The sequence below is a fragment of the Leucoraja erinacea genome, chromosome 6 (genome assembly GCF_028641065.1).
Source record: "Leucoraja erinacea ecotype New England chromosome 6, Leri_hhj_1, whole genome shotgun sequence".
NCBI lineage: Eukaryota > Metazoa > Chordata > Chondrichthyes > Rajiformes > Rajidae > Leucoraja > Leucoraja erinaceus.
In genome coordinates this window covers 50,795,563-50,821,873 of record NC_073382.1, presented here as the reverse complement: position 1 = coordinate 50,821,873, position 26,311 = coordinate 50,795,563, and the positions used below count along the sequence as shown (strand labels likewise).

Sequence of the window (26,311 nt, the reverse complement as noted above, 5' to 3'; positions counted from 1 at the left end):
ATGGAGTCTCTGGTTTGTTAGCCCAGCGCTTCAAATTGTTGACCACTGCCATCACAATATCTGAATCTGTAATGCATTAACAGCATCTTGCGCAAGACGTGCTGGAGAGAAATTAATTTCCTTTCATAACATCTTTTGCAGTCCCAGGCTGCTCAAAGCACGTCACAGACAACTATTTCTGAACTGCAGCCAATGTTATTTTGTCAGGAGTCTACCGTTGACCTCCCGGACCTGAGCTTTGCTGGTGTTAACAATCCAGTGACTTCAATTGTACACATCCATCTGGAGATGGGAGGTGAGGAAAGGCTAAGAATTGGCTCAGATATTGGATGAGGGAATACTGTTTGTGGTGATGTTAATACCACATGTACTATGGAGGCACAGTGGCACAGCTGGGAGATCCTCACAGCACCAGAGACCCCGGTTCAATCCTGACCTCAGGTGCTGGCTGTGTGGTGTTTGCATAGTCTTGCACATTATAACAATTAGTTTTTATTAACATTTCTTTAATGGCCACAAATATCTGTGGGCATGCTGAAATTACAATAGGCAACCTATGAAAACAAATCTTACAATGTTTTCACTCATAAATGATTAATAAAATTGCAAGTAAAAGTTAGGTATTGGACTGAAACCAGGTGGGGTTTTTTTGGTGATGAAAAATTGAAGGAATCCACTTTATACATGCAGATGGCTGCTTTGTCATTTAAAAAAATATTCTCTTAAGAGAATTGCTTGATGGCTCTCATAAACAGATTGTATCCACAGTGTCGTCTAGTATTTTGTTCCCACCAGTCACGGAGACAGGGCACAGACAAAGAACAGATATGAATTCCTTGTGTACATAAACTTTCCCAATATAGATCCTTGCTAAAAAAAGCAATAACGAGAGAATGTTTGAAGCATGAGGTTTGCAATGACACATATATTCAATGAATGCAGAGAACACATAAATGTAGCCTTAACAAGTATTCTCCTTTTCTTTTTGTACAATATGTTATTTGATTAATATTCACTAGTTTTTAAGCTGACACATCTTCATCCATGCTTGTTCACAAGAGAAATCGGACTTTTTTTTACTCCAATTTGGGTTGTCAGGATGAATCAATTATATCAGCTGACAGGTCAAACTCAGAGGTTAGAATCAATTCTCTACTCCTTCGGTTGATTGCCCACAAACATAGGAGAACAATATTTTTAGATGAGCTAATAGCTTCCAACAAACTAGGTCGCTGAAGTCTTTGATTTAATGTTTGTCCTCTAAACAAATTGCTTATCCTAAATAAGCTGATAAAATGCAGCCTTTGTAACTTTGCATTATACTCAATGGAACATTCGGAAGTTAGATACATTTTGAGATAATAGAGAATACTTCCTGGTGTGAAAGCATTAAGAAAATGGGATTGCCAGTATTTGGAAATAATAATTAAAACAAGAATTGTTGGAAGTACTCCACAGTATACGTGAAAAGGAAACAAAGAACACAAGGTCACTGAACTGTTGCTCAAACTCAGAAAGATTAGAAATAAGATGTAAAATGCAACATTCATCGATTGTTTTGCTCTCCGCACATTTCCATCAACTCGTGGTGAGGTTCCCATTAAAAACATTGAGCAGGAGCTGATCTGCCCATTCTGTAAGGAGTTTTTCACTCATCCCCTGCCAGCACAGTGTCTGTCACAAATGCGCCTAGGAGCTGCTGCTCTCCAGGGAGGATGTAAACAACGAGGACTTGGAGTTCTCCAACCTAACCATTCCGGTCAGCAGCAGCCCCAGAGCTCGCCGCCTCTCCTCCGCCAGAGTCGAGAGGTTCAACAGACTCACCCGGACAGGTAGTCTGCAGCCACACCACACTGACAGAAACCATCAAGAGAAAGCATTAGGCTTATGTTATACTGACGTTGTCTCTGGGTTATTGCATGTTTTATTGGGCATGGATAACGGCAGAATCCATACCCAGCCCATCATTCAACCATCACTTTGAAGAGGGTAAAGAATATTTTCCAGAGAATGAATTGGGGCTAAGAGGGTTAAATTATACTGATAAGATGCGTAGACACGAGTCTTGTAGGTAGGTACATAAGCCCTTGTAGTTCTTAGGGCTAACGGAATCAAGGAATATGTGAGAAAGCAGAAACGGGGTACTGATTTTGGATGATCAGCCATGATCATATTGAATGGCGGTACTGGCTCGAAGGGCCGAATGGTCTACTCCTGCACCTATTTTCTATGTAACTCCCACCAGCTTTAACCACTCACCTACACACTAGGAACAGTTTTTACACTGTCCAATTAACCTAACAAACAACATGTATTTGAGGAAACCAGAGCACCCAGAGGAAACACACACACGGTAACAGTGGTGAATCTCTGGAATTCTCTGCCACAGAATGTAGTTGAGGCCAGATCATTGGTTATATTTAAGAGGGAGTTAGATGTGGCCCTTGCGGCTAAAGGGATCAGGGGGTATGAAGAGAAGGCAGGTACAGGATACTGAGTTGGATGATCAGCCATGATCAGGATGATCAGCCATGATCATATTGAATGGCGGTGCAGGCTCGAAGGGCCGAATGGCCTACTCCTGCACCTAATTTCTATGTTTCTATGTTTCTATATTGAATGGCGGTGCAGGCTCGAAGGGCCGAATGACCTACTCCTGCACCTATTTTCTATGTTTCTAACAGGGAGAACATGCAAATTACACACACACACACAGAGCAACAGTTCAACCAGCTATGTGCCAGGTACTTTTGTTTGTTTTCCTGCCTCTAACTACCACCATTAATCTACTATCCAGAGGCTTTATCAGAAATATTACCAATCTCTCTCATACTCCCACTGTAAAGTCAAATTAATTTATTTTCTCACTTTCCCTGCTCTGGCAAAGTGCTGACCTGCTGACTATTTCTGACATTTCACCGTTTTTGTTTCAAGCATTTCCTTAAATGCCAGTAATTATTTATCTACCTATAAACCTTTTAAACTATTTTCCCGGTCCATTTAAGTGATTCACCTCTCACACCCACATAACTTGTTTTTAATAATTAACTAGGTTTTTGCCAAAAAGCATCTCTCCCACATTGTATATAAACTTCTCATATTGTGATTATTTTTCCATAGACATTCTCTTATTATGAAATTACAAATGAATCCTGTAATATTACAAAGGAAAAAGTCCAAAATAATCTGTTCCAAGTTGGTTACATGATATATTGTTATAGAAAAATGTCCTGAATTCATTCAATGAACTCATCCTTCAGACTGCTTTTGTTGATATTATATGTCAGTCCCTTTGAAAGTTAGAGTTCCAAACAATTATTCTATTACCTTTTGCTCCAAGCATTTCATATTCCTTAATTAATTCTTTTGGTAAAAGAGATTATTTTTCATAGAGCCTCTGGATAATTAAGAAAGGTCCTGAAGGGCCGCAAACCTATGTTCTCCAGAGATGCTGCCTGACATGCTGAGTTACTCCAGCACTTTGTGTCTTTTTTTGTAAACCAGCAGCTGCAGTTCCTTGTTTCTATATTTCTTAATTCTTTCTCCATTTCCTTTGTTAGTGGCAGGGGTCTGTAAGAGAAATAGTGCCTTTGTTCCCTTGTTAATTCTTATTTCCACCTCTGTTGATTATGCTTCTTTCAGAGTAGGACAAAGATCATTCCTCCCTCATGACTTTATGTCATCTTTTATTATATGAACTGCTTTGTAAACGAATGCACTTTCTCCTTTCTAAACTTTGTACTGTCAAATATTTAATCCATAACCTTCGTCATAATACGATTACATCCCCATAATAAATATTATGCCAAAACCATTTGTCTCGGTTTCAACTGTGGGTTTGTTTACTTTGTTAGGCTTTTTGCACTTGGATTTACCTTAGAGATGCAGCACATAAAAAGGCCTTTTGGCCCATCGAGTCTGCACTGGCCATCAATCACCCATACATTAACACTATTTACAATTTACAATTTTAACGAAGCCAATTAACCTACAAGCCATTACGTCTTCGGAGTGTGCGAGGGAATTGGAGCACCCGGAGAAAATCCATGCTGTCACAGGGAGAACATACAAACTCCGTACAGACAGCACCTGTAGTCAGGATTGTATATCATAAGCTATATCATAATATTTTACTGCAATGGGAAAATCTTTCTTATACGTGCAAAGGAATAACACAGGCTAAAAAATAACATTCTTATAAATAATGGATGATCACTTCACATTATTTTAATGGTACCATATTACATTTATTTTAGAAAAAGACAAAGTGCTGGAGTAACACAGCGGGTCAGTCAGCATCTCTGGAGGACATGGAGAAGAAGAGTCTCAACACGAAACATTGCCTATCCACGTCCTCCAGGGATACTGCCTGACCTGCTGAGTTACTTCAGCATTTGTCTCTTTTTTAGTAAACCAGCATCTACAATTCCTTTTGTCGCCATCTATTTGATCTTGTTAAGGCCATGAACACTTCTTCTAATTTTATAGTGTATTTGCAATGATGTGCAATTTAGTTGGGATTTGTTTAGAGCTAGTGATTCTTTCTTTACAGTGATGTGTTTTTTTTTACAGTTCAAGAGCACTGATGAGCGTTACTCAGAGAAACTCCAGACTCTAGGCAGCACAAATGGGTAGCAGCATAACACACAGAACACTTCTACACTAATTACTTCCCAAATCCATTTGTACCTTCTAAAACACATGTCAATGCACTCATTTTTCACTTCGTGTTGGCAGCCATTAACAGTAATGTAGAATTTTGGCAATTTTGTTTCATCTGATCCTGATCATTGCCTGCTGCTGGTTTATCATGAAAACCTTCAAAGAATTAGAACTATTCTTGTCAATTAAGTATATACATAAGACCATAAGAGATAGAAGCCAAATTGGGCCATTTGGCCCATCGAGTCTACTCCGCCATTCAATCATGGCTGATCTTTTTCCCCTCAACCCCATTTTCTTGCCTTCTCCCAGTAACCTTTGATGCCCCGTCCTTATTAAACAAGAACATGCTTTAAAATTACCCAATGTCTTGGCCTCCACAACCACCTGTGGCAATGAATTCCAGATTCATCACCCTCTGGCTAAATAAATTTATCCTCAACCCCTTGAACTCTCCAATGTAGTTTACTGTTACTTGCCATATACCTCTGAGTTGCAATCCATATCAAACAGCACCTTCACAAAGTATTATTTTACAATGCAAAACATTAGCTTGAAACTTGCCGGCCCTCTCACAAACTTCATCTCCATGCCTAAATAAAATGTGGAAATCTTAAATACTGCAGAGTAACTACAGGAAATTAGTTTGTCTACGTAGATTCAAGAGATTGATGTAATAGTTCAATTTTTCTTGCAAACGTTTAGGGTTTATATTTGTGTTTAGCGAGACAGCAATGGAAACAGTCCTTTCGGCCAAACTATACACAATAGGTGCAGGAGTAGGCCATTCGGCCCTTTGAGCCAGCACCGTCATTCACCGTGATCATGGCTGATCATCCACAATCAGTACCCCATTCCTGCCTTCTCCCCATATCCCTTGACTCTGCTATTTTTAAGAACTCTATCTAACTCTCTCTTGAAAGCATCCAGAGAATTGGCCGCCATTGCCTTCTGAGGCAGAGAATTCCAAAGATTCACAACTCTCTGGGTGAAAAGGTTTTTCTTCATCTCCATTCTACATGGCCTACCCTTTATTCTTAAACTGTGGCCCCTGGTTCTGGACTCCCCCAACATCAGAAAAATGTTTCCTGCCTGTAGAGTGTCCAATCCCTTAATAATGTCGTTTCAATAAGATTCCCTCTCATCCTTCTAAATTCCAGTGTATACAAGCCCAGTCGCTCCATTCTTTCAACATATGACAGTCCAGCTATCCCGAGAATTAACCCCGTGAACCTACACTGCACTCCCTCAATAGCAAGAATGTCCTTCCTCAAATATGGAGACCAAAACTGCACACAATACTCCAGGTGTGGTCTCACTAGGGCCCTGTCTAACTGCAGAACTAGGGCCTTGTACAACAAGTTCACGCCGACAATTGATCACCCGTTCACACCACTTCTATGTTATCTCACGTTCGCATCCACTCCCTACATCCCCGGTACAATTTACAGAGGCCTATTAACCTACAAACCTGCATGTCTTTAGGATGTGGGAGGAAATTGGAGCACCCAGAGGAAACCCATACAGTCACAGGGAGAATGTGCAAACTTCACACAGAAAGCAACCGAGGACAGGATTGAACCCGGGTCTTTGGCACTGTGAGACAGCAGTTCTACCAGCTAAGCCACTATGCCGCCTCAAAAAGAGGGAGCGCCCAGATTTGAATCAAGGAAGTCTTGATCTGTAGTTAAATGTTCTACCCCTGAGCTTACCCCTATTGACATGATTTCTTACCTTGCTTTACATTCATATGGATACATACTGTTTCTTTCTGGAGCAACCATAAGCAGAGAGGTAAACCATTCAGTCCTTCGAATCTTCGCATTCACTCACAGGATGTTACTGACCCTATAGCTGAACTCCACGTACCGATCTTAGCTCCTTAATGTTCCTGCCCAACAGAATGCTGCTTTGTACTGAAACCCATGAGTGAAATGATCTTCTATTTTGCTGAATTTCACCATATCCGTCATCAAATGACAGCACAGTGCAGGAACTTAGCCCTTCAGCCCACAATGTCTGTGCCGATCATGATGCCAAGATAAATTAATCTCCTAGAACTGCATCATGACTTCTAACCTTTATACTCAATGCCATGACCAATAAAGGCAAACATACCATATGCCTTAGATAGACACAAAAAGCTGGAGTAACTCAGCAGGACAGGCAGCATTTCTGGAGAAGGAATGGGTGACGTTTCGGATCGAGACCCTTCTTTCTTTACTACTATACCCACTTGTATCACTTGATGGGGAATGGAGAGATTATTGAAAGAACTGGCTCACAGCATTTTTTAAAGACATTTGGCAGAAAGTTTCAAGAGTGAAGAGAATTGAATAATCAATTAGCCAGGCAATTTTGGTTGTCTCCCTGGAAAATTCTGTATCCGATTACATGGCACCACACTAGAAACTATTGAAAAGGAAATGAAAAGGAGGGTAGAAATTTGGATTAGAATTGGTTTGGTGGAATGAAGCTAAGAATAGGATTACGTTTCTCAGAGTGAATATAATAATGGCTAGCAATATTCTGCAATGCCCGACATATTCTGACATTTCCACTACCTTCAATGTGATCCCACCACCAGTCACACCCCCACCCCTTTCCGCCTTCTGTGAAGAATGCTTCCCCCGCAACTTATTGCTTCACTCATCCCTTCACACCCACACTACCCCCTCCTCAGGCACTTTACCCAACAAATGATCCATCAGGCCTTGGCGAGCCAAGGGCAAGTGTTCAGCAAAATGGTCACCCCGTCTACACTTGGTCTCGCTGATGTAAAGGAGACCACATTGGGAATACTGAATGTAGTTAATGTGGTTATGCAGATGTAACGCCTGTCCTTATACATCTTCCCTCGCACCCATCCAGGGATCCCGGCAATTCTTCCAGGTTCGACAGAGGCTCATGTGCACCTCCTCATATCTTATCAACTGCATTTGGTATTCCCAATGTGGCCTCCTTTACACCAGCAAGATCGAGCATAGCCGAGGAAAACGTTTTGCAGAACATTTGCAAGAGTACAGAATCTTTATGTTCCTGTTCGGTTGAAAGGAAACAGTAAAAATTGGAAAGAGCCCTGGTTTTCAAGGGAAATTGGACATCTTGTTCAGAAAAAGAGGGAGATCTACAATAATTATAGGCAGCATGAAGTAAATGAGGTGCTTGAGGAGTATAAGGAATGTAAAAAGAATCTTAAGAAAGAAATTAGAAAAGCTAAAAGAAGATATGAGGTTGCTTTGGCAAGTATGGTGAAAGTAAATCCAAAGGGTTTCTACAGCTATATTAATAGCAAAAGGATAACGAGGGATAAAATTGGTCCATTGGAGAGACAGAGTGGACAGCTATCTGCAGAGCCAAAAGAGATGGGGGAGATATTGAACAATTTTTTTTTTCTTCGGTATTCACCAAGGAGAAGGATATTGAATTATGTGAGGTAAGGGAAACTAGTAGAGTAGCTATGGATACTATGAGGTTCAAAGTAAAAGAAGTACTGACACTTTTGAAAAATATAAAAGTGGATAAGTCTCCAGGTCCTGACAGGATATTCCCTAGGACATTGAGGGAAGTTAGTGTAGAACTGGCCGAGGCTACGACAGAAATATTTCGAATGTCATTAGAAACGGGAATAGTCCCCGAGGATTGGCGTACTGAGCATATTGTTCCATTGTTTAAAAAGGGTTCTAAGAGTAAACCTAGCAATTATAGACCTGTTAGTTTGACTTCAGTGGTGGGCAAATTAATGGAAAAGATACTTAGAGATAATATATATAAGCATCTAGATAAACAGGGTCTGATTAGGAATAGTCAACATGGATTTGTGCCTGGAAGGTCATGTTTGACTAATCTTCTTGAATTTTTTGAAGAGGTTACTAGGGAAATTGACGAGGGTAAAGCAGTGGATGTTGTCTATATGGACTTTAGTAAGGCCTTTGACAAGGTTCCTCATGGAAGGTTGGTTAAGAAGGTTCAACTGTTGGGTATAAATGCAGGAATAGCAAGATGGATTCAACAGTGGCTGAATGGGAGAAGCCAGAGGGTAATGGTGGATGGCTGTTTATCGGGTTGGAGGCAGGTGACTAGTGGGGTGCCTCAGGGATCTGTGTTGGGTCCTTTGTTGTTTGTCATGTACATCAATGATCTGGATGAAGGTGTGGTAAATTGGATTAGTAAGTATGCAGATGATACCAAGATAGGGGGTGTTGTGGATAATGAAGAGGATTTCCAAAGTCTACAGAGTGATTTAGGCCATTTGGGAAAATGGGCTGAAAGATGGCAGATGGAGTTTAATGCTGATAAATGTGAGGTGCTACACCTTGGCAGGACAAATCAAAATAGGACGTACATGGTAAATGGTAGGGAATTGAAGAATACAGTTGAACAGAGGGATCTGGGTATAACCGTGCATAGTTCCTTGAAGGTGGAATCTCATATAGATAGGGTGGTAAAGAAAGCTTTTGGTATGCTAGCCTTTATAAATCAGAGCATTGAGTATAGAAGCTGGGATGTAATGTTAAAATTGTACAAGGCATTGGTGAGACCAAATCTGGAGTATGGTGTACAATTTTGGTCGCCCAATTATAGGAAGGATGTCAACAAAATAGAGAGAGTACAGAGGAGATTTACTAGAATGTTGCCTGGGTTTCAACAACTAAGTTACAGAGATAGGTTGAATAAGTTAGGTCTTTATTCTCTGGAGCACAGAAGGTTAAGGGTGGACTTGATAGAGGTCTTTAAAATGATGAGAGGGATAGACAGAGTTGATGTGGACAAGCTTTTCCCTTTGAGAATAGGGAAGATTCAAACAAGAGGACATGACTTCAGAATTAAGGGACAGAAGTTTAGGGGTAATACGAGGCGGAACTTCTTTACTCAGAGAGTGGTAGCGGTGTGGAATGAGCTTCCAGTGGAAGTGGTGTCGGCAGGTTCATTGGTATCATTTAAAAATAAATTGGATAGGCATATGGATGAGAAGGGAATGGAGGGTTATGGTATGAGTGCAGGCAGGTGGGACTAAGGGGAAAAAAAAGTTGTTCGGCACGGACTTGTAGGGCCGAGATGGCCTGTTTCCGTGCTGTAATTGTTATATGGTTATATGACATTGATCTGCCAAGGCCTGCTGGATCTCTCATTTGATAAAAATTTTAACTCTCCCTCCCACTCCTAAACCGACCTTTCTGTCCTGGGCTTGCAACCTAACAGTATAAATGTTGAAGGTACACAAAAAAGCTGGAGAAACTCAGCGGGTGCAGCAGCATCTATGGAGCAGAGGAAATAGGCAACGTTTTGTGCCAAAAACCCTTCTTCAGACTGATGGGGGGGGGGGGGGGGGGGGGGGCATTGAACATTGAATTCTCCCAATTTTGTTAGTCCTTGCTATCTCCTCCCCTTCCTCAACCCTCCTGCTGTCTCCTCCCATCCCCCAGCCTTCGGGCTACTCCTCCTTTTTCCTTTCTTCACCCCGCCCCCCCCCCCCCCGCCCCCCCACTCCCCCAGCACGGTGAAATTTTTTCGGCGACAGTGGGTTTGACGCCAATGAGCGTAGCTTGACTTCTCCTGACGTAGGTTGTCGACAAGATGACGTAGGTTGTCGCCGTTTTTTCGGCAACCTGCTACAACTATGACAGTCGCCTAAAAAAAAAAAATCGGCAAGTGGGACAGGCCCATAACTATTCCCTCTCAAATAATCAGGTGCCTGACCTGATTACTCCAGCACTTTGTTTTGAGGAAGAAGCAAGTTCTTTATTTAGAATCTAGGACAGTACAGTACAAGAACACTCCCATCGGTCCACAATGTCCATGCCTAACGTAATGTCAAGTTAAACTGATTTCCTCTGCCTGCACATGATCTATAACTCTCCATTCCCTGCATTTCCAAATGTCTACCTAAAAGCTTTTTAAACATTCAAATCATTTATAACCTGATCTGGAACCAATAGAGATGGTATAAATATAAGAGATTTAGGACAGGTATTGGAAGAAACCTGTTCACAGGGTTTTTGGACTTTGGAACACACTACTAATCCTAGAAATGGAAGGCATGCCAACATTTAATACGAGGTTAGACAGAGAACTGAGCAGAAACATAGGATTAGGACCAGAGCTCATATGGAAGAGAAGCAGTAAAACAAAATTGTTGATTTAAACGGCGTTTCCAAGTTTCATTTAATGAAGGGCACATTTAAACTAATACGAATAATTTAAGCCCTTTTTAAAAAAAAATAATAACACCCACAGTGCCTTAAAATTATTCCTTTCTGCAGGATAATTATTCTCTCTCTGTTTATAGAGAGTAAATATTGACCAACATATCCAACTGACAATAAAGCAATGCTAAGCATCCAAGCAATGTACTGCTGACACTGTCCCCTCTCTGGCAGACGTGTGTTTACCATCCACTCTCACACCATCGTTTATACTCCTGCAGATCATTGAGTGCAGTTAAGCGTTTCTACCAGTTAAATGTTTTCTGCGGTGACTTTATTGCTTACATAACTACGAGCACTCAAGTCAAGTCATTAAATTAAGAAGATGAAAGATTTTTTAGCTACCTCACATTTATAAAGTAAAAGTTAAACTTATATTGTGAATAAGCCCCTTCCAGCAAACACCCGCATATATAGTCATAGCCCATGCCGACCAAGATGCCTCATCTACACTAGTCCCACCTGCCTGCATTAAGACCATATTTCCTCTGACCCTGATTCTTGATTAGTACAGATGTCGGAGGTTATGGGGAGAAGGCAGGTGAATGGGGTAAGGAGGGAGAGATAGATCAGCCATGATTGAATGGTGGAGTGGACTTGATGTGTTGAATGGCCCAATTCTACTATTCCTTACGACCTTTCTATCCATGCACATGTCCAAATGCCTTTTAAATGTTGTTAGAATACCCGTCTCAACAATCTCCTCTGGCAGCTCATTCCAGATACCCGCCACCCTCTGAATGAAACAGTTGCCGCTTTGGGTTCCGATTATATCTTTCCCCTCACCTTAAACCTATGTCCCATGTTCTTGATTCTCCTACGCTGCGTAAAAGACTATATATTTCCCTATATTATATTTCCTATTTTCCCTATATTATATTTTCCCTATATTATAACCCTATCCATTCCCTATACTTTGTAAACCCTATATATCCAACACTTTGCAAACAAGTGTACATAACAATTTTGTTGGGGTATTTTTAGTCTTTGCTTTATTGGTCTCTGGTTCAGAATCCATGTCACCTTTGTGTACCTCCCAAGCACTCATACAGGAACCCTGACCATTATCAGGAGAACAAAACAATGAATTACAAAGAACGTTGAATATATTAGGTCTCCAATGATACAACACAACAAAACATGGTTGGTTTATAATCATGTATTGTCTTTCCGCTGACTGGTTAGCAGGCAACAAAAACTTTTAAATGTACCTCAGTACAAGTGACAATAAACTTACTATTCTCAAATTCTTTACCCGGAGAAAAGATATCAAAAGCAATGTATAAACGATATAAACATACACACAAAGTGCTGGAGTAACTCAGAAAGAAAGGAAGCATCTCTAGAGAACATGGATAGGTGACTATCATCAGGTGACTAAGTTTTGGGCTTTCTTCAAGGGTCCCAACCGGAAACGTCACCTCTCCATGGTCACCTGGAGTTGGTCCAGCACTTTGTGTCTGTTTTTTGCAACCCAGCATCTGCAGTTCCGCGTTTCTACGTATAAACGTTGTCCTTGAGTAATCTTCCACAGCATTCTGTTATTCCAGCTCACAGTCATTGTCGACTTTATAGTCATAGAGTTCAACAGCATGGCAATAGGCCATTCGGCGCTACTGGTCCATGTCAACGTTACCATTCCGAAGCAAAACACGAACTGCTGGAGGAAATCCACCGGTCAGGCCGGGTCGGGACCCTTCTTCAGACTTAATCTGAAGAATGGTCCCAACTCAGAATGCCATTCCCTCCACAGATCCCGCCTGACCCTCTGGACATTATGTGCAGCACTTTTCCTCTCGCACTTTATGTTTTGCCAAAGAGTCCAGCATCGGCAATTCCTTGCGTCTCCGTTTTATCTTTCCAAATCTTTTGATGGTGAACTACTACTACTTTTGCCTTTTAAAAGCACATTACTCCTAACCATCACTTCAAAATTAGATGGCGAGCCATCCAAAGTTTTTCCACACAGCAGCAAACAAATATTAATCTAAATGTCTGCCGAAAGAAAAATCAAATTCTTTCAAAATCAAAACCAAATTCTTTCAAACTCAAAATCAAATAATCAAAAATCAAATCAAATCAAAAACCATTTGCACCAGATTAACGCTGTAACAACCCAATTGTCACCTATTTACCACCGCTTTCCAAACACAATGGCCCGCAAATAAATGATCGTTCCTGATGCAAATGTGATCGATAAGCTGATGAAGTGAATGGACAACGCTATCTCTTTCATCAATGGAACGATTCCTGTGTCAACGCAGGACAAAAGCCCAAACCACTAAAATGCTGTATTATAATCGCATCACACACACAACGATATGCTTTACCAGCCATTAGTGTTGACGCACGTACACTGTGTTAGCCGGCAATAGAGTCTTCCTGAACACATAGTTAGTTAAGTCTGTCATTCTGAACATTTGGCTTTATGTGTGGCCTTTTTGTCAGCCACAGAGCACTGGGACCCACTTTTCCCTAATTCGGCCTCTGCCAAAGAAAAGGCATGTACTTTACCGTAAACAGTACTGCACATTAAACCACCAGCTGAAACCACATCACCCTGGTTTGGTCATCATTCGTAGTAAACAAACCAAAATAAAACTATCGCGTACAACCAACGACAGTCCAGATTACATCCCACTATTTATCTAAAGGAAACCGTATAACGGCTTGTCTCCCATGAACAAGGGGGTTTCTACAGAGCACGGGGGCGATGCATATTTTGTACAGGGTAGGTGAAATTTGCCGTTACCTTCTTCTCGGTCCCTCCGCGGCGCGGTATTCGAGTTTCCCCCGACAGCGAAGAGGAACGACTCTGACCAATGTTATCTTGTTGCGGCGACATAGTTTGGAAGAGGTGTAATTCCTTAATAATCGGTCTCAGAATCCATTGCTGGGACAAGACAGCTATTCACAAAACTGGGAGTTGGAGCTTCATGTAGGTCAGACCTCGCCTCCCTCCCTCTCGCAGTCTATGAGCAGTGTCGGTACAAGTTGTATTGCTATCTGACGACCGTGTTATGCGCTCAGTTAAAGCCAGCGTCATTGCTTTGCCATGGATACTGCTCCTTTCGAGTCCATCAGGCTTGGCGTTGGGTCTTAACAAAACCCCGGATTACTTTTGCTGCCCGTGGCAAATCTCTGCTTATTTGTGGTCAGATCCCGTTACTCCTGACCAGTCTCACTCACGCCAAGAGCATCACAGATATACACGACACGGCAGCACCAACACGCTTCTCACTCGCGTTACGTTCGCGCCCGTATGAACTCCTGTGATTTATTTTGATTCAATAATGTCGGGGGAAATGCTGTGACCGTTCTCACTATGCTTGCCTGGATTCGACAGAAGTGTGGTCGCCAATGTAGATTCCAAATGGCTGAAATTAAATTCTGGGGCTTACATGATTGCTGTAATTCAGAAAGGCGATAGACTTCGTGGATATCATGCTAGGGCTAGTCTGAAGTTCATAGACTGATTGAATGTGCTCCGCCTCTGTCCCCAACATTCAAGTTAGTTGGTAGACAAAAGTGCTCGAGAAATTCAGCGGGTGAGGCAGCATCTATGGAGCGAAGGAAATAGGCAACGTTTCGGGCTGAAACCCTTCTTCAGACTGATATGAGGGCGAGAGGGGAAGAAGAGATGGAGCCAGTGGACTGAGGGAGAGCTGAGAAATGGAGGAGAAAGTAAAGACTACCTGAAATTAAAGAAGTCAATGTTCATATCGCTGGGGTGCAAACTGGCCAAGCGAAATATGAGGTGCTGCTCCTCCAATTTACGGTGGTCCTCACTCTGGCCAGGGAGGAGGCCGAGGACAAAAAGGTCAGATTCGGAATGGGAGGGGGAGTTGAAGTGCTGAGCCACTGGGAGATCAGGTTGGTTATTGCGAACCGAGCAGAGGTGTCCTGCGAAGCGATCGCCAAGCCTACGCTTGGTCTCACTGATGTAGAGTAGCTGACATCTGGAGCAGCGGATGCAATTGATGAGGTTGGAGGAGGTGCAGGTGAACCTCTGCCGCACCTGGAAAGACTGCTTGGGTCCTTGAATGGAGTCAAGGGGGAGGTAAAGCGACAACTATAGCATTTCTTGCAGTTGCAAGGGAAAATGCCCGGAGAGGGGGTGGTTCGGGTGGGAAGGGACAAATTCACCAGGGAGTTACGAAGCGAGTGGTCTCTGCGGAAAGTGGACAGGGGAGGAGATGGGAAGATGTGGCAAGTGGTGGGGTCACGTTAGAGGTGGCGAAAATGGTGGAGGATTATTTGTTGTATGTGACGGCTGGTAGGGTGGAAGGAGAGGACAAGGGGGTTGTTACGAGTGGTTATTATGGGGATGGGGAGTGAGCGTAAAGTCAAGGGGTATAGAAGAGAGCCTCATCTATGTTAGAGGAGGGGAACCCCCTGAAGAATGAGGACATCTCCGATGCCCTGGTGCGGGTGCAGATGCTGCATAGACGGAGGAATTGGGAGTAGGGGATGGAGTCCTTACAGGAAGCAGGGTGGGAAGAAGTGTAGTCCAGATAGCCATGGTGTACATGGGTTTATAGTGGATGTCGATCAGGAGTCTATCCCCTGTGATGGAGATAGTGAGGTCAAGAAATGGTAGGGAAATGTCAGAAATGGTCCAGGTGTATTTGAGTGGCGGATGGAAGTTAGTGGTGAAATGGATGAAGTCAGTGAGTTGTGTGTGGGTGCAGGAGGTAGCACCAATTCAGTCGTCGATGTAGCAGAGGTAGAGTTCGGGAATAGGGCCACTGTACGTCTCGAACAAGGATTATTCTCAGTGTCCTCACTTCAGGCAATCTCAATCTTCCACTTCTTCATCCTCTTCATCCCGCCTTTCCATGTCTCACCGCCACCCATATACAATGCCCTCCATAATGTTTGGGACAAAGATGCATAATTTATTTATATCCCTCTGTGCTCCACTATTTGAGATTTGTAATAGAAAAAAATCATGTGGTTAAAGTGCACATCGACAATAGAGGCCATTTTTATACATTTTGGTTTCACCATGTAGAAATTACAGCTGTATTTAATTGCCTCCTTAATGTAGGTATAAGATAGCTCTCAGCACCTAGTCTTTCATCCAGTCTTTCCATCACCTTTGAAAACTTTTATTGCTGTTTATCAACATGAGGACCAAAGTTGTGCCAATGAAAGTCAAAGAAGCCATTATGAGACTGGAAAACAAGAATAAAACTGTTAGAGACATCAGCCAAACCTTAGGCTTACCAAAATATGAACTATTTGGAAAATCATTAAGAAGAAAGAGAACACTGGTGAGCTTACTAATCACAAATGGACTGGCAGGCCAAGGAAGACCTCCACAGCTGATGACAGAAGAATTCTCTCTATAATAAAGAAAAATCCCCAAACGCCTGTCCGACAGATCAGAAACACTCTTCAGGAGTCAGGTATGGATATGTCAATGACCACTGTCCACAGAAGACTTCATGAACAGAAATACAGAGGCTACACTGCAAGATGCAAACCACTGGTTAGTCGCAAAAATAGGATGGCCAGGTTGCAGTTTGCCAAGAAGTACTTAAAAGAGCAACGACAGTTCTGGAAAAATGTCTTGTGAACAGATGAGACAAAGATTAACTTATATCAGAGTGATGGCAAGAGCAAAGTATGGAGGAGAGAGCGAACTGCCCAAGATCCAAAGCATACTACTTAATCAGTGAAACACGGTGGTGGGGGTGTTATGGCCTGGGCATGTATGGCTGCTGAAGGTACTGGCTCACTTATCTTCATTGATGACACAACTGCTGATGGTAGTAGCATAATGAATTCTGAAGTGTATAAACACATCCTATCTGCTCAAGTTCAAACAAATGCTTCAAAACTCATTGGCCGGTAATTTATTCTACAGCAAGACAATGATCCCAAACATACTGTTAAAGCACCAAAGGAGTTTTTCAAAGCTTAAAAATGGTCAATTCTTGAGTGACCAAGTCAATCACCTGATCTGAACCCAATTGAGCATGCCTTTTATATGTTGAAGAGAAAACTGAAGGGGACTAGCTGCCAAAACGAGCATGCTAAAGATGGCTGCAATACAGGCCTGGCAGAGCATCACCAGAGAAGACACCCAGCAACTGGTGATGTCCATGAATCGCAGACTTCAAGCTATCATTGCATGCAAAGGATATGCAACAAAATACTAAACACGACTACTTTCATTTACATGACATGCTGTGTCCCAAACATTATGGTGCCCTGAAATGGGGGGACTATGTATAAACACTGCAGTATTTTCTACATGGTGAAACCAAAGTGTATAAAAATGTCCCAAACATTATGAAGGGCACTGTAAATACTATTCTATCCCATGTCCACTGCGACTGAAGGACAGTCAGAGGGACCAATAGATCATTTGTTCTTCTTCCTATGTTGTCCCTCGAGTTGGAGGATGATCCTTCTGTACTCCAGTTCCAGGGAGTGGTAGATGCCTGTGCGTCGTGATTGAATTTGGTGATGGGGGTCAGTTGGGTTGGGAAAAAATGGTCTGCCTACCAAGTGCCGCGACTGCTTAACAGAACGAATGATTAATCCAATGGCAAACAGATCGAAGATGATTAGGAATCAGGCTTTGTTTTAGGTACATGGGCGCACACACACACACACACACACACACACACACACACACACACACACACACACACACACACACACACACACACACACACACACACACACACACACACACACACACACACACACACACACACACACACACACACACACAGTCACACACATTAAGAGTCTCTGGCCACACAAATATACATGGAGACAAACACAAATCTTATCTCTACCTTTTTAGAACGCAGAACACAGAACAGGACAACATAAAAACAAGCCCTTCGACCCACGATGCCGAACATGATGCCAATTTAAACAAATCCCATCTGAAGCACCCTGGTCCACATACCAACTGGAAATAGTATTCACATGCAGATATAAAATGAGTCACCACGATCATTATCCCATCGCCCCAGTTGCCACAGTTTTATGGAGGAACAAGTTACAGCAGATGCTGGAATTTTGAAATCTGAAGAAAGTTCCCGACCCGAAACGACGTCTGTACATTTCCCTTCGCATATGCTGCTTGACCCGCTGAGTTCCTCCAGCACTTGGCAAGACCAAGACCAGGCTCGGTGATCGTTTTGCTGAACACCTCCACTCAGTCCGCCTAAACCTACCTAGTTGCTAAACACTTTTAACTCCACAACCCATTCCCACACTGACCTTTCTGTCCTGGACCTCCTCCAATGTCAGTGAGGCCCAACGCCAATTAGAGGAACAGCACATCAAATTTCGCTTGGGTAGCTTACACCCTGCGGTATGAACATTGACCTCTCTCACTTCAATTAGCCCTTGCTTTCCTTCTCTCTCCATCCCCTCCCCCTTTCCAGTCCTCCGACCAGTCTTACTGTCTCTGGCTACATTTTATCTCTGTACTGCCCACTCCCGACATCAGTCTGAAGGGTCTCAACCCGAAACGTCACACATTCCTTCTCTCCAGAGTTACTCCAGCATTTTGTGTCTTCCTCCACACATTGTGTTTGGCACAGTTGCATGTATCAATTGAATTGCGAAGGGACAAACCTGTGGACAATGATTTGCGTAGTGCTATAATGTGCCTTGCTGTGGGGAGCTTGATATAGGAGCCAAAGCAATTTTTAAGCTCCAAGCAGTATCGAATTACCCATAACCTGACTAATATTGTAACAAATTCCATCTATTAGATACCTGCTAAAATTGATCTTCATGAGAGAATAGGGATATCGGTAGGAACACACATTGGCAGAATGTGACTGGAAGTCTTCCTCAAGCTTCCATGCTGTTCCTGCAGCTATCTATCTATCTATCTATCTATCTATCTATCTATCTATCTATCTATCTATCTATCTATCTATCTATCTATCTCTATATTACTAAAAGTCTGATCTTGACCACTTCCTGTTGTTCTGTATATTGATTTTAGAAAAAACGCTGCCACTTACGGCTGTGATTTTGGCCATCTTACTCAGAGTCCCCCTCCGCTGCGCAGGACAAGAGGATTTTTCCCATGGATTAAAAATAAAAGAATTATAAATGTTTAAAAAATGTCGAGATTCTCTCTCCTGAAGGCCACGCCCTTCCGGAGGGATTATAAAACCCGGAAGTGTTGAGTGCCTCAGTCAGTCTCTGCAAGATGGGGGAGCGAGAGGGTCACGTTTCTCAGTCTGAGCTGTGAATAACACTGAGCACATATTTACAAACTATGAGTGGTTTTACTGACCTGTCAGTGCCCCTAATGTTGTTTGAAAATATAGTTTGGAAATGCTAAAGCTGTTTTGCCTTTGGTTTGGAAATGCTAAAGCTGTGTTGCCTTTGGTTTGGAAATGCTAAAGCTGTGTTGCCTAATTAAAGTTGCCTTGCCTAATTAAAGTTGCCTTGCCATCTATATAATTAAAAGTCTATTCTTGGCCACTTCCTGTTTGTGCTTTATATTGATTTTAGAAAAAACGCTGCCACGTACGGCTGTGATCTTTGGCCATCTTACTCAGAGTCCCCCACCGCTCATCTGGTGCCCCCATCGATTTTTCCCATCAATGCAAAATAAAAGTTATTAGTGTTTAAAAAATGATCAGATCCTCTCTGTCAATCACGCCATGAAGGCCACGTCCTTCTGGTGGGAGGGAGGGCAATAAAACCCATAAGTGTGGGCGTGGCTCAGTCTCTGCAAGATGGAGGAGGGAGAGGTCACGACACCCTGTCTTTAGTGGCATTACAGTCTGCTTGAAATGGTATGAACCTGCACTTGAATTTGGTGGCCTTGCACCCTGCTTGAAATGGAATTTCAAGGAATAGCTGTGAGTCAACTGCCAGCCCACCAGCCGTGAGTGAGTGAGCTGCCAGCACAACAGGCTTGAGTGACTGAGCTGCCAGCCCAAGAATCGATTCAGCCCACAATGTCCATAACCAGCCCACAATGTAAACCAGTCCCTTCAGTTTACAACACCCATACTCTGGCACCAACTCTGGAGAACATGGATAGGTGACGTTTTGGGTCAGGACACATCTTCAGATTAAAATATTATATTTTACCGTTGAGTTGCCTGACCCACTGAGTTACTCCAGCTCTTTGTGTCTTTGGGTAAACTTCAATGATCTTTGCATCATCATTGCCCTCACACTCTATTTTACTGTCCACACCAGTTAGAACCAGCACCCATTCCTCCAGGCTGCAAAGCAAATGTTAAACTAATTCCATCAGTTTGTTTAGGAACGAACTGCAGATGCTGGTATTGACCGAAGATAAATACAACATACTGGTGTAACTCGGCAGGTCAGGCAGCATCTCTGGAGAGATGAAAAAGGGTTCCCACCCGAAACTTGACACAATTCAGATTATTATCAGAAAAGGGGAAGCACAACGAGATCTGGGCGTACTTGTTCATCAGTCACTGAAAGTAAGCATGCAGGTACAGCAGGCAGTGAAGAAAGCTAATGGCATGTTGGCCTTTATAACATGAGGAGTTGCGTATAGGAGCAAAGAGGTCCTTCTGCAGTTGTACAGGGCCCTAGTGAGACTACACATGGAGTATTGTGTGCAGTTTTGGTCTCCTAATTTGAGGAAGGACATTCTTGCTATTGAGGGAGTGCAGAGTAGGTTCACAAGGTTAATTCCCGGGATGGCGGGACTGTCATATGTTGATAGAATGGAGCAGTTAGGCTTGTATACTGGAATTTAGAAGGATGAGAGGATATTTTATTGAAACATATGTTTATATGATTATTAAGGGATTGGACACGCTAGAGACAGGAAACATGTTCCCGAAGTTGGGGGAGTCCAGAACCAGGGGCCACAGTTTAAGAATAAGGGGTAGGCTATTTAGAACGGAGAAAAACGTTTTCACCCAGAGTTCTGACTCTGTGGAATACTCTGTCTCAGAAGGCAATGGAGGCCAATTCCCTGGATGCTTTCAAGAGAGAGTCAGATAGAGTTCTTAAAGATAGCCGAGTCAGGGGATATGGTGAGAAGGCAGGAACAGGGTACTGATTGTGGATGATCAGCTGGCTCGAAGGGCCGACTGGCCGACTTCATATTGTTGCTCTTTGACAAATAACATACATTGTACGGAAGGTGCAATGCGTGTCCAGTGGGACAATTGTTGGGAGATATTGTTGGGAGACAATATGTATTCACTGACCTTTAGTTTAGTTCAAGTGTAACCTCCTGACCCAGTTGCTTGACTGAATGATGTCCTATACCTTGTTGGTATATGTGTCTTCTCTCCTTTTCTCCACATAGTCCATATAAATATCTGGAGATGCACCACTGATGCTTTTGCTTCCAAAATGATTTACCAGGTCTTTCCACCTTGGCAAGCAAGGAATGAGTACTTCCTCTTTAAGAGGTGAAGTACTTCCTCTTTAAGAAAGCAGCGCTAGCCAATCAATAGAACAAACTCTACGTGCTGGAGTAACTCGGTGAGCCAGGCAGCATCCCTGTTTTGAATGGATAGGCGATGTTTCGCATTGGAATTCTTCTTCTGACGAAGGTGTCTTTCCGAAATGTCGCCTATCGATTCCCTCTAAAAACGCTGCCTGACCCGCTGAGTTATTCCAAGTTATTGTGTTTTACTCAAGATTCTGACATCTGCAGGTATTTGTGTCTCCAACATAACAACCTCTGGTGGATAAGAGCAGCTGATGGCATGGCACGTATTGGCTTGCTATTAGCACTACTTTACAATGAAAGGTCATAGCATTTGCAATGGTTAAAACAGATACAGGTTATTTGGGCATCACAATCTCAGTACTAATCATCACACATGTTTGTTCTACTTGCCCCCTTTTGCAGCAGTTGACGCAGCCCATAACTTGTTCCAAATACAGAATGGATTTATGTCGTATTTGTACTGAGAAAGAAATGGTACATTCCAGACCCAGTTTGGGAATCAACATATCGGGAAGCAGCTGATTCATTTTTTTGGTATGTTATCTAAGTTTTCATTTAATTTATTGGATGAAATTTATATTCCATTTTGCAGGAGGTCAGTACTGAATTTTGATTTTGAAGTTGACAGTCAAATTTCATGTATAATACTGTCAAAAGCAGAATAAGACCTCAAAAATATAATATTCAATCATAGCATCGCATAATCATGCAGCATGAAAATCAGACCAATTCCACATCAACTACCAAGCACTCTTGTACACTATTCCCATTTTTCTTCTTACATCCCCATGAAATTTCCCTCACTCAATTCTTGAACCATCAACCCACACAAGGGGCAATTAACAATGGACAATTAACATATCAACCTTGGCAAACTCAGAGCACACAATGAAAAGCCATGTGAGCATCAGGGAGAATGTGCAAATTCCAAACAGACCGCACCCAAGATGAGGTTCAAATTCACGCATGTAGAGCTCTGAAGATGCACCACTAACCATTGTGTCATGATACTGCCCTTGTTCTATTGTATAAGTTTGATTTGCACCACTTACCGTACCGTTCATGATTATAGTTTCTGTTTGTAGAAAACACTATACCACTTTCTCAGACCATTTTGAGTTGGTCCTCAGCAGTTTGCTCTTTAATAATTAACATATATAATTGGAACAGATTTTAAATTTTAAACAAATATGCTTGAATACGATACAGTGTTTAATTTCAACCACGTTATAGATTTCCAGACAGTGTGTTGACAAAATGGATGTGTACTTAACTTTACCATTGTTATTTCCTATAAGATCAGAACTCTTCTGTGCACTAATGTCTCCAGTTTGAATAATACCCACACTTAGGTGAGGTGCACATTCTGGGTGGCAGTGAGTGGAGGTCTGCGTCTTACGGCTCCAGCAATTTAGATTCAATCCGGACCTCTAGTGCTGCCTACTGGGAATTTGTATTCTCCCTGTGACCAGGTGAGTTTCTTTTTAGTGCTACAGTTTTCATCTACTTCACAAAGACGTCCAGGTTGACCTATCACTGTAATTAGTCCCATATGTGGTGTGGATGATAGTATTTGTGGGCAGTTAGGTTTTAGGGAGAATTATTAGGGGGGTGGTTGTGTGACCAGCCTAGAATTGATGGACCAAATAGTAAATTTCTATGTTGTAAGGAAATATGGAGTAAGTTTGTGCCATCAGAAAGAAGAGGTACAAGGAAATACAAACATTATAGGATCAGATTGAATAAATCAACCTGATTTATTGCTGCAGCTCCTTTTCTCCATTCACCAAGCTTGTTAACTGAGTGGAACATCCTATTCTTAGAAAAAGCAGAACAAACAGCATGGACTATCACAAATTTCAGGGAAACAGGCAACGGAAGGTTAAACATCAGATCATGTCTCCAGCATTATCCAATAACTGCTGCTGAAAATGCATGTTTGTACAGGTAAGGATAAAAGCTTAAAGCCATTACAGTTTTACATGGACTATCATACATAGGAAACGAAGAATAGCAAATAATCCAAGCTGTTCCAATCCTAAAATTCTGTATCTTGACACTTTTATCCAAAGACCACAAATGGTTTCAATCTGGGTATACATTTGTACCAAGCACATTATTTATTTAACGTCTTTTATTTGTACGTAGACAAGGAGCTCTCCAGGATATTTTATTTATAGATTACACATTGTAACCACTCCGTGAATTGCAGTTTATTAAAAAATACTGCATAAAAATCCCTTTGCAAATCACCTTGTTCTACATGTTTCCCAGTTATCAAATACGTCATTTTTTAAATTATAACATCCATGACTGATGCTGAGTCAGTAGTAGCACATAACACAAGCAGCATGCTTCCCATCTACCATTTCTCATAATGACTGCAACCTTACCTCTGACCTCTATTTTCCTCTAACTGACCTTGTACGTTGCCACTGTCATTGCCCCACTAGCTGTTATTCATTCAGTCCATTCATGCCCCATAAGGTTTACTGCCCTGACCTTCAACATCTCCCCATCATCTCAACAAATCCGTCCATCCCCCAGTTGTATGCCCTTCAGAATACTTGAAAACCACTTTGGTTTTGGGCAGCTTTCTTGACCTATCTATTTTTTTTAGCTTGGTTTGAACTTTTTGATACATTCTTGGGATGCTTTTTGTATTGAAGGCACTTTATAATTGTATCAACTCTACAGTACTTTCAATAGAAATAGCTAAACAGAAGTCATTATGGCTCTTCATACCTAATCTTAAACGACAAAACAAAAACAATTAAATGAACTTTCATAACCGTGTAATATTTGCTGCTGTAGATCACGTTGTAAATGGAAGAGTTCAAATTAAGTTTAGATACTTTGAGGGAGGGTGGAGAAAATTGAAAAAACACTTTTTCCTCTGCATTTAACATACACCTGGTTCATACCCAGGATTTGCTGTAGGTGGTAGAAACGTTAGGAAAAATAACGCATGAAATAAAGCTAAATAAACGAGGAAAAACAACACTGCATCACAGAATTGAATCATGACATCAGCACAGAGGAATGGAAGAATTTATTAATTTGGTTTCCCTCTTCTACGCAGTCCTTAATCTGATCAGGACTGAGGTTGAATCGTCTCTGAGAGCTGTGGGACGAGTAAAGGTGAATAACAATAACCAAACACATTAACTAATTATAACACACTGAGAGTTGTGGATGTCTGGAACATGCTGCTAGGGATGATGGGGGAGGCAAATACAATAGGGCATTTAAGAGGCTTTTAGATAGGCAGATGGATATACAGGGAATATGGTTCAGGTGGAGGTGGAGGAGATTAGTTTCACTTGGCATCATGTTCAGCACGGACATTGTGAGTCAAAGGGTCTGTTCCTGTGCTATATTCGATGTTCTAAATAAAATAACTTTCCTCCCTCTAAGTAAATAGAAATATATGGTGATGCAGTGCCTACACTAAAAGTATTAATGCAACATTTCTCCTTTTACTGGTAGAATTGTCATTCCAACCCAGGTTTAATCAGGAGCTGAGAATATTATCTTGTGTTATGTGCTAATACTGACTGTTATAAAATAGAAAAATAATTGTTTCTCATTTTTAGGCAATCTTCCCAAGTCAGTATCTGAATCCATGTGTAAAAAGGAACTGCAGTTGCTGGTTTAAACCGAAGACAGACACAAAAAGCTGGAGTAACTCAGCGGGACAGGCAGCATCTCTGGAGAGAAGGAATGGAAGACGTTTCGGATCGCGATCCTTCTTCAGACTGAAGAAGGGTCTCAATGTGTTTAATGGTTTGAAAGAATTAGACTCTACCAAGCAAAAAAATGTACACTGTATCTACATTTCTTTTGCAGGTTACGCTATTGGTCAGAATAAACAGATCTTAGTTTTAACTTCTGCTCCTCCACCGTCCCTCTCTCTCTTTAATGATTTATAGTCTGTGTGTTCAACTGCTGGCTGAGCACCAGAAGCAACAATGGGTTAATTTAGAGTTGATTACAATTTGTATAAAAGATTAGCTTTACAATCAGTTTAATGAAGGGAGACTGTGTACCTCATCCTTAGATGTAGGAATGTCTCCACAAGCAGATCATACAACAAACGCACTTGTCAGTTGGACCAATTGCCTCTTTGATGAACCTCCAGTTCTGCCTTGACCTGTCTTTTTGTGATGCAAAAATTGCTCTGTCGAGAGACTTTGACAATAGACAATAGGTGGTGGAGCAGGCCATTCGGCCCTTCAAGCCAACACCGCCATTCAATGTGATCATGGCTGATCACAACTATGCGCTGATTTCAGTCTTACCTTTTCCTTCAGCCGAAGGTCTATTCTGGTTTCAGTCCAATCCTCAGATCTTTTGTACTTCCCACAATGCAACGTATGGAAATGCAAAGAACCTGCTTACACAATTAATTTAATATTTTCACTTCCACAACCTATACCATTGATTCATAAGAAACGACAGATGCTGGAACCTTGAGAAAAACACAAAATGCTGGAAGAATTCAACGAATCAGGCAGCATCTGCGGAGGATTGGACAGACGACACTGTGGGATGGGGCCCTCTGAAGTAGTCCGAAGGGTCCCGACCCGAAACGTCATCTATCCAGGTTCTCCTGAGATGCTGCCTGACTCGCTGAGTTACTCCAGCAATTTGTGTCCTTTTGTATAAACCAGCATCAGCAGTTTCTTGTTCCTCCACTGATGCTGCCTGACCTGCTGAGTTCTTCTAGCACTTTGTGTTTTGTTCACCTGTATCATCAATATCTTTGATTGTCACATTCTGAGTCGGAAACATTTGCAAACTTCCCTAGGTCAAGATTTAATTTGAAAAGTCTAAATTCCACATGTCTGATCTATGTCAAAACAATAAATTAATTTCACATTCCAATTTCCATCTGATATTCTGAGCAATTTCTGTCAACTTCTCTGCCAGTAATAAAGAAACAAATTCATATTTGGCCTATTGGATTAGTTAGTGGCCAGGCAGGCAAATT

General features: G+C 41.9%; 1 protein-coding gene and 1 long non-coding RNA gene across 2 annotated transcripts in view; one reads left to right on the top strand and one right to left on the bottom strand.

Annotated features, from left to right (window-relative positions):
- The window catches only part of arhgap20 (Rho GTPase activating protein 20), a 98,719-nt gene extending 79,969 nt beyond the window's left edge, over positions 1 to 18,750 (bottom strand). Inside the window, exon 1 of the mRNA XM_055637002.1 lies at positions 13,621 to 18,750. Within this exon, the coding sequence (XP_055492977.1) occupies positions 13,621 to 13,713 (93 nt within the window). The 5' untranslated portion in view covers positions 13,714 to 18,750. The remainder of the gene's footprint in view (positions 1 to 13,620) is intronic.
- A 2,336-nt stretch (positions 18,751 to 21,086) lies between these two features.
- On the top strand, positions 21,087 to 25,206 carry LOC129698117 (uncharacterized). The gene is made up of 2 exons (XR_008723621.1): positions 21,087 to 21,852; positions 24,915 to 25,206. It is a non-coding gene; the product is annotated as an uncharacterized LOC129698117 (long non-coding RNA).
- Positions 25,207 to 26,311: the final 1,105 nt, after the last annotated feature.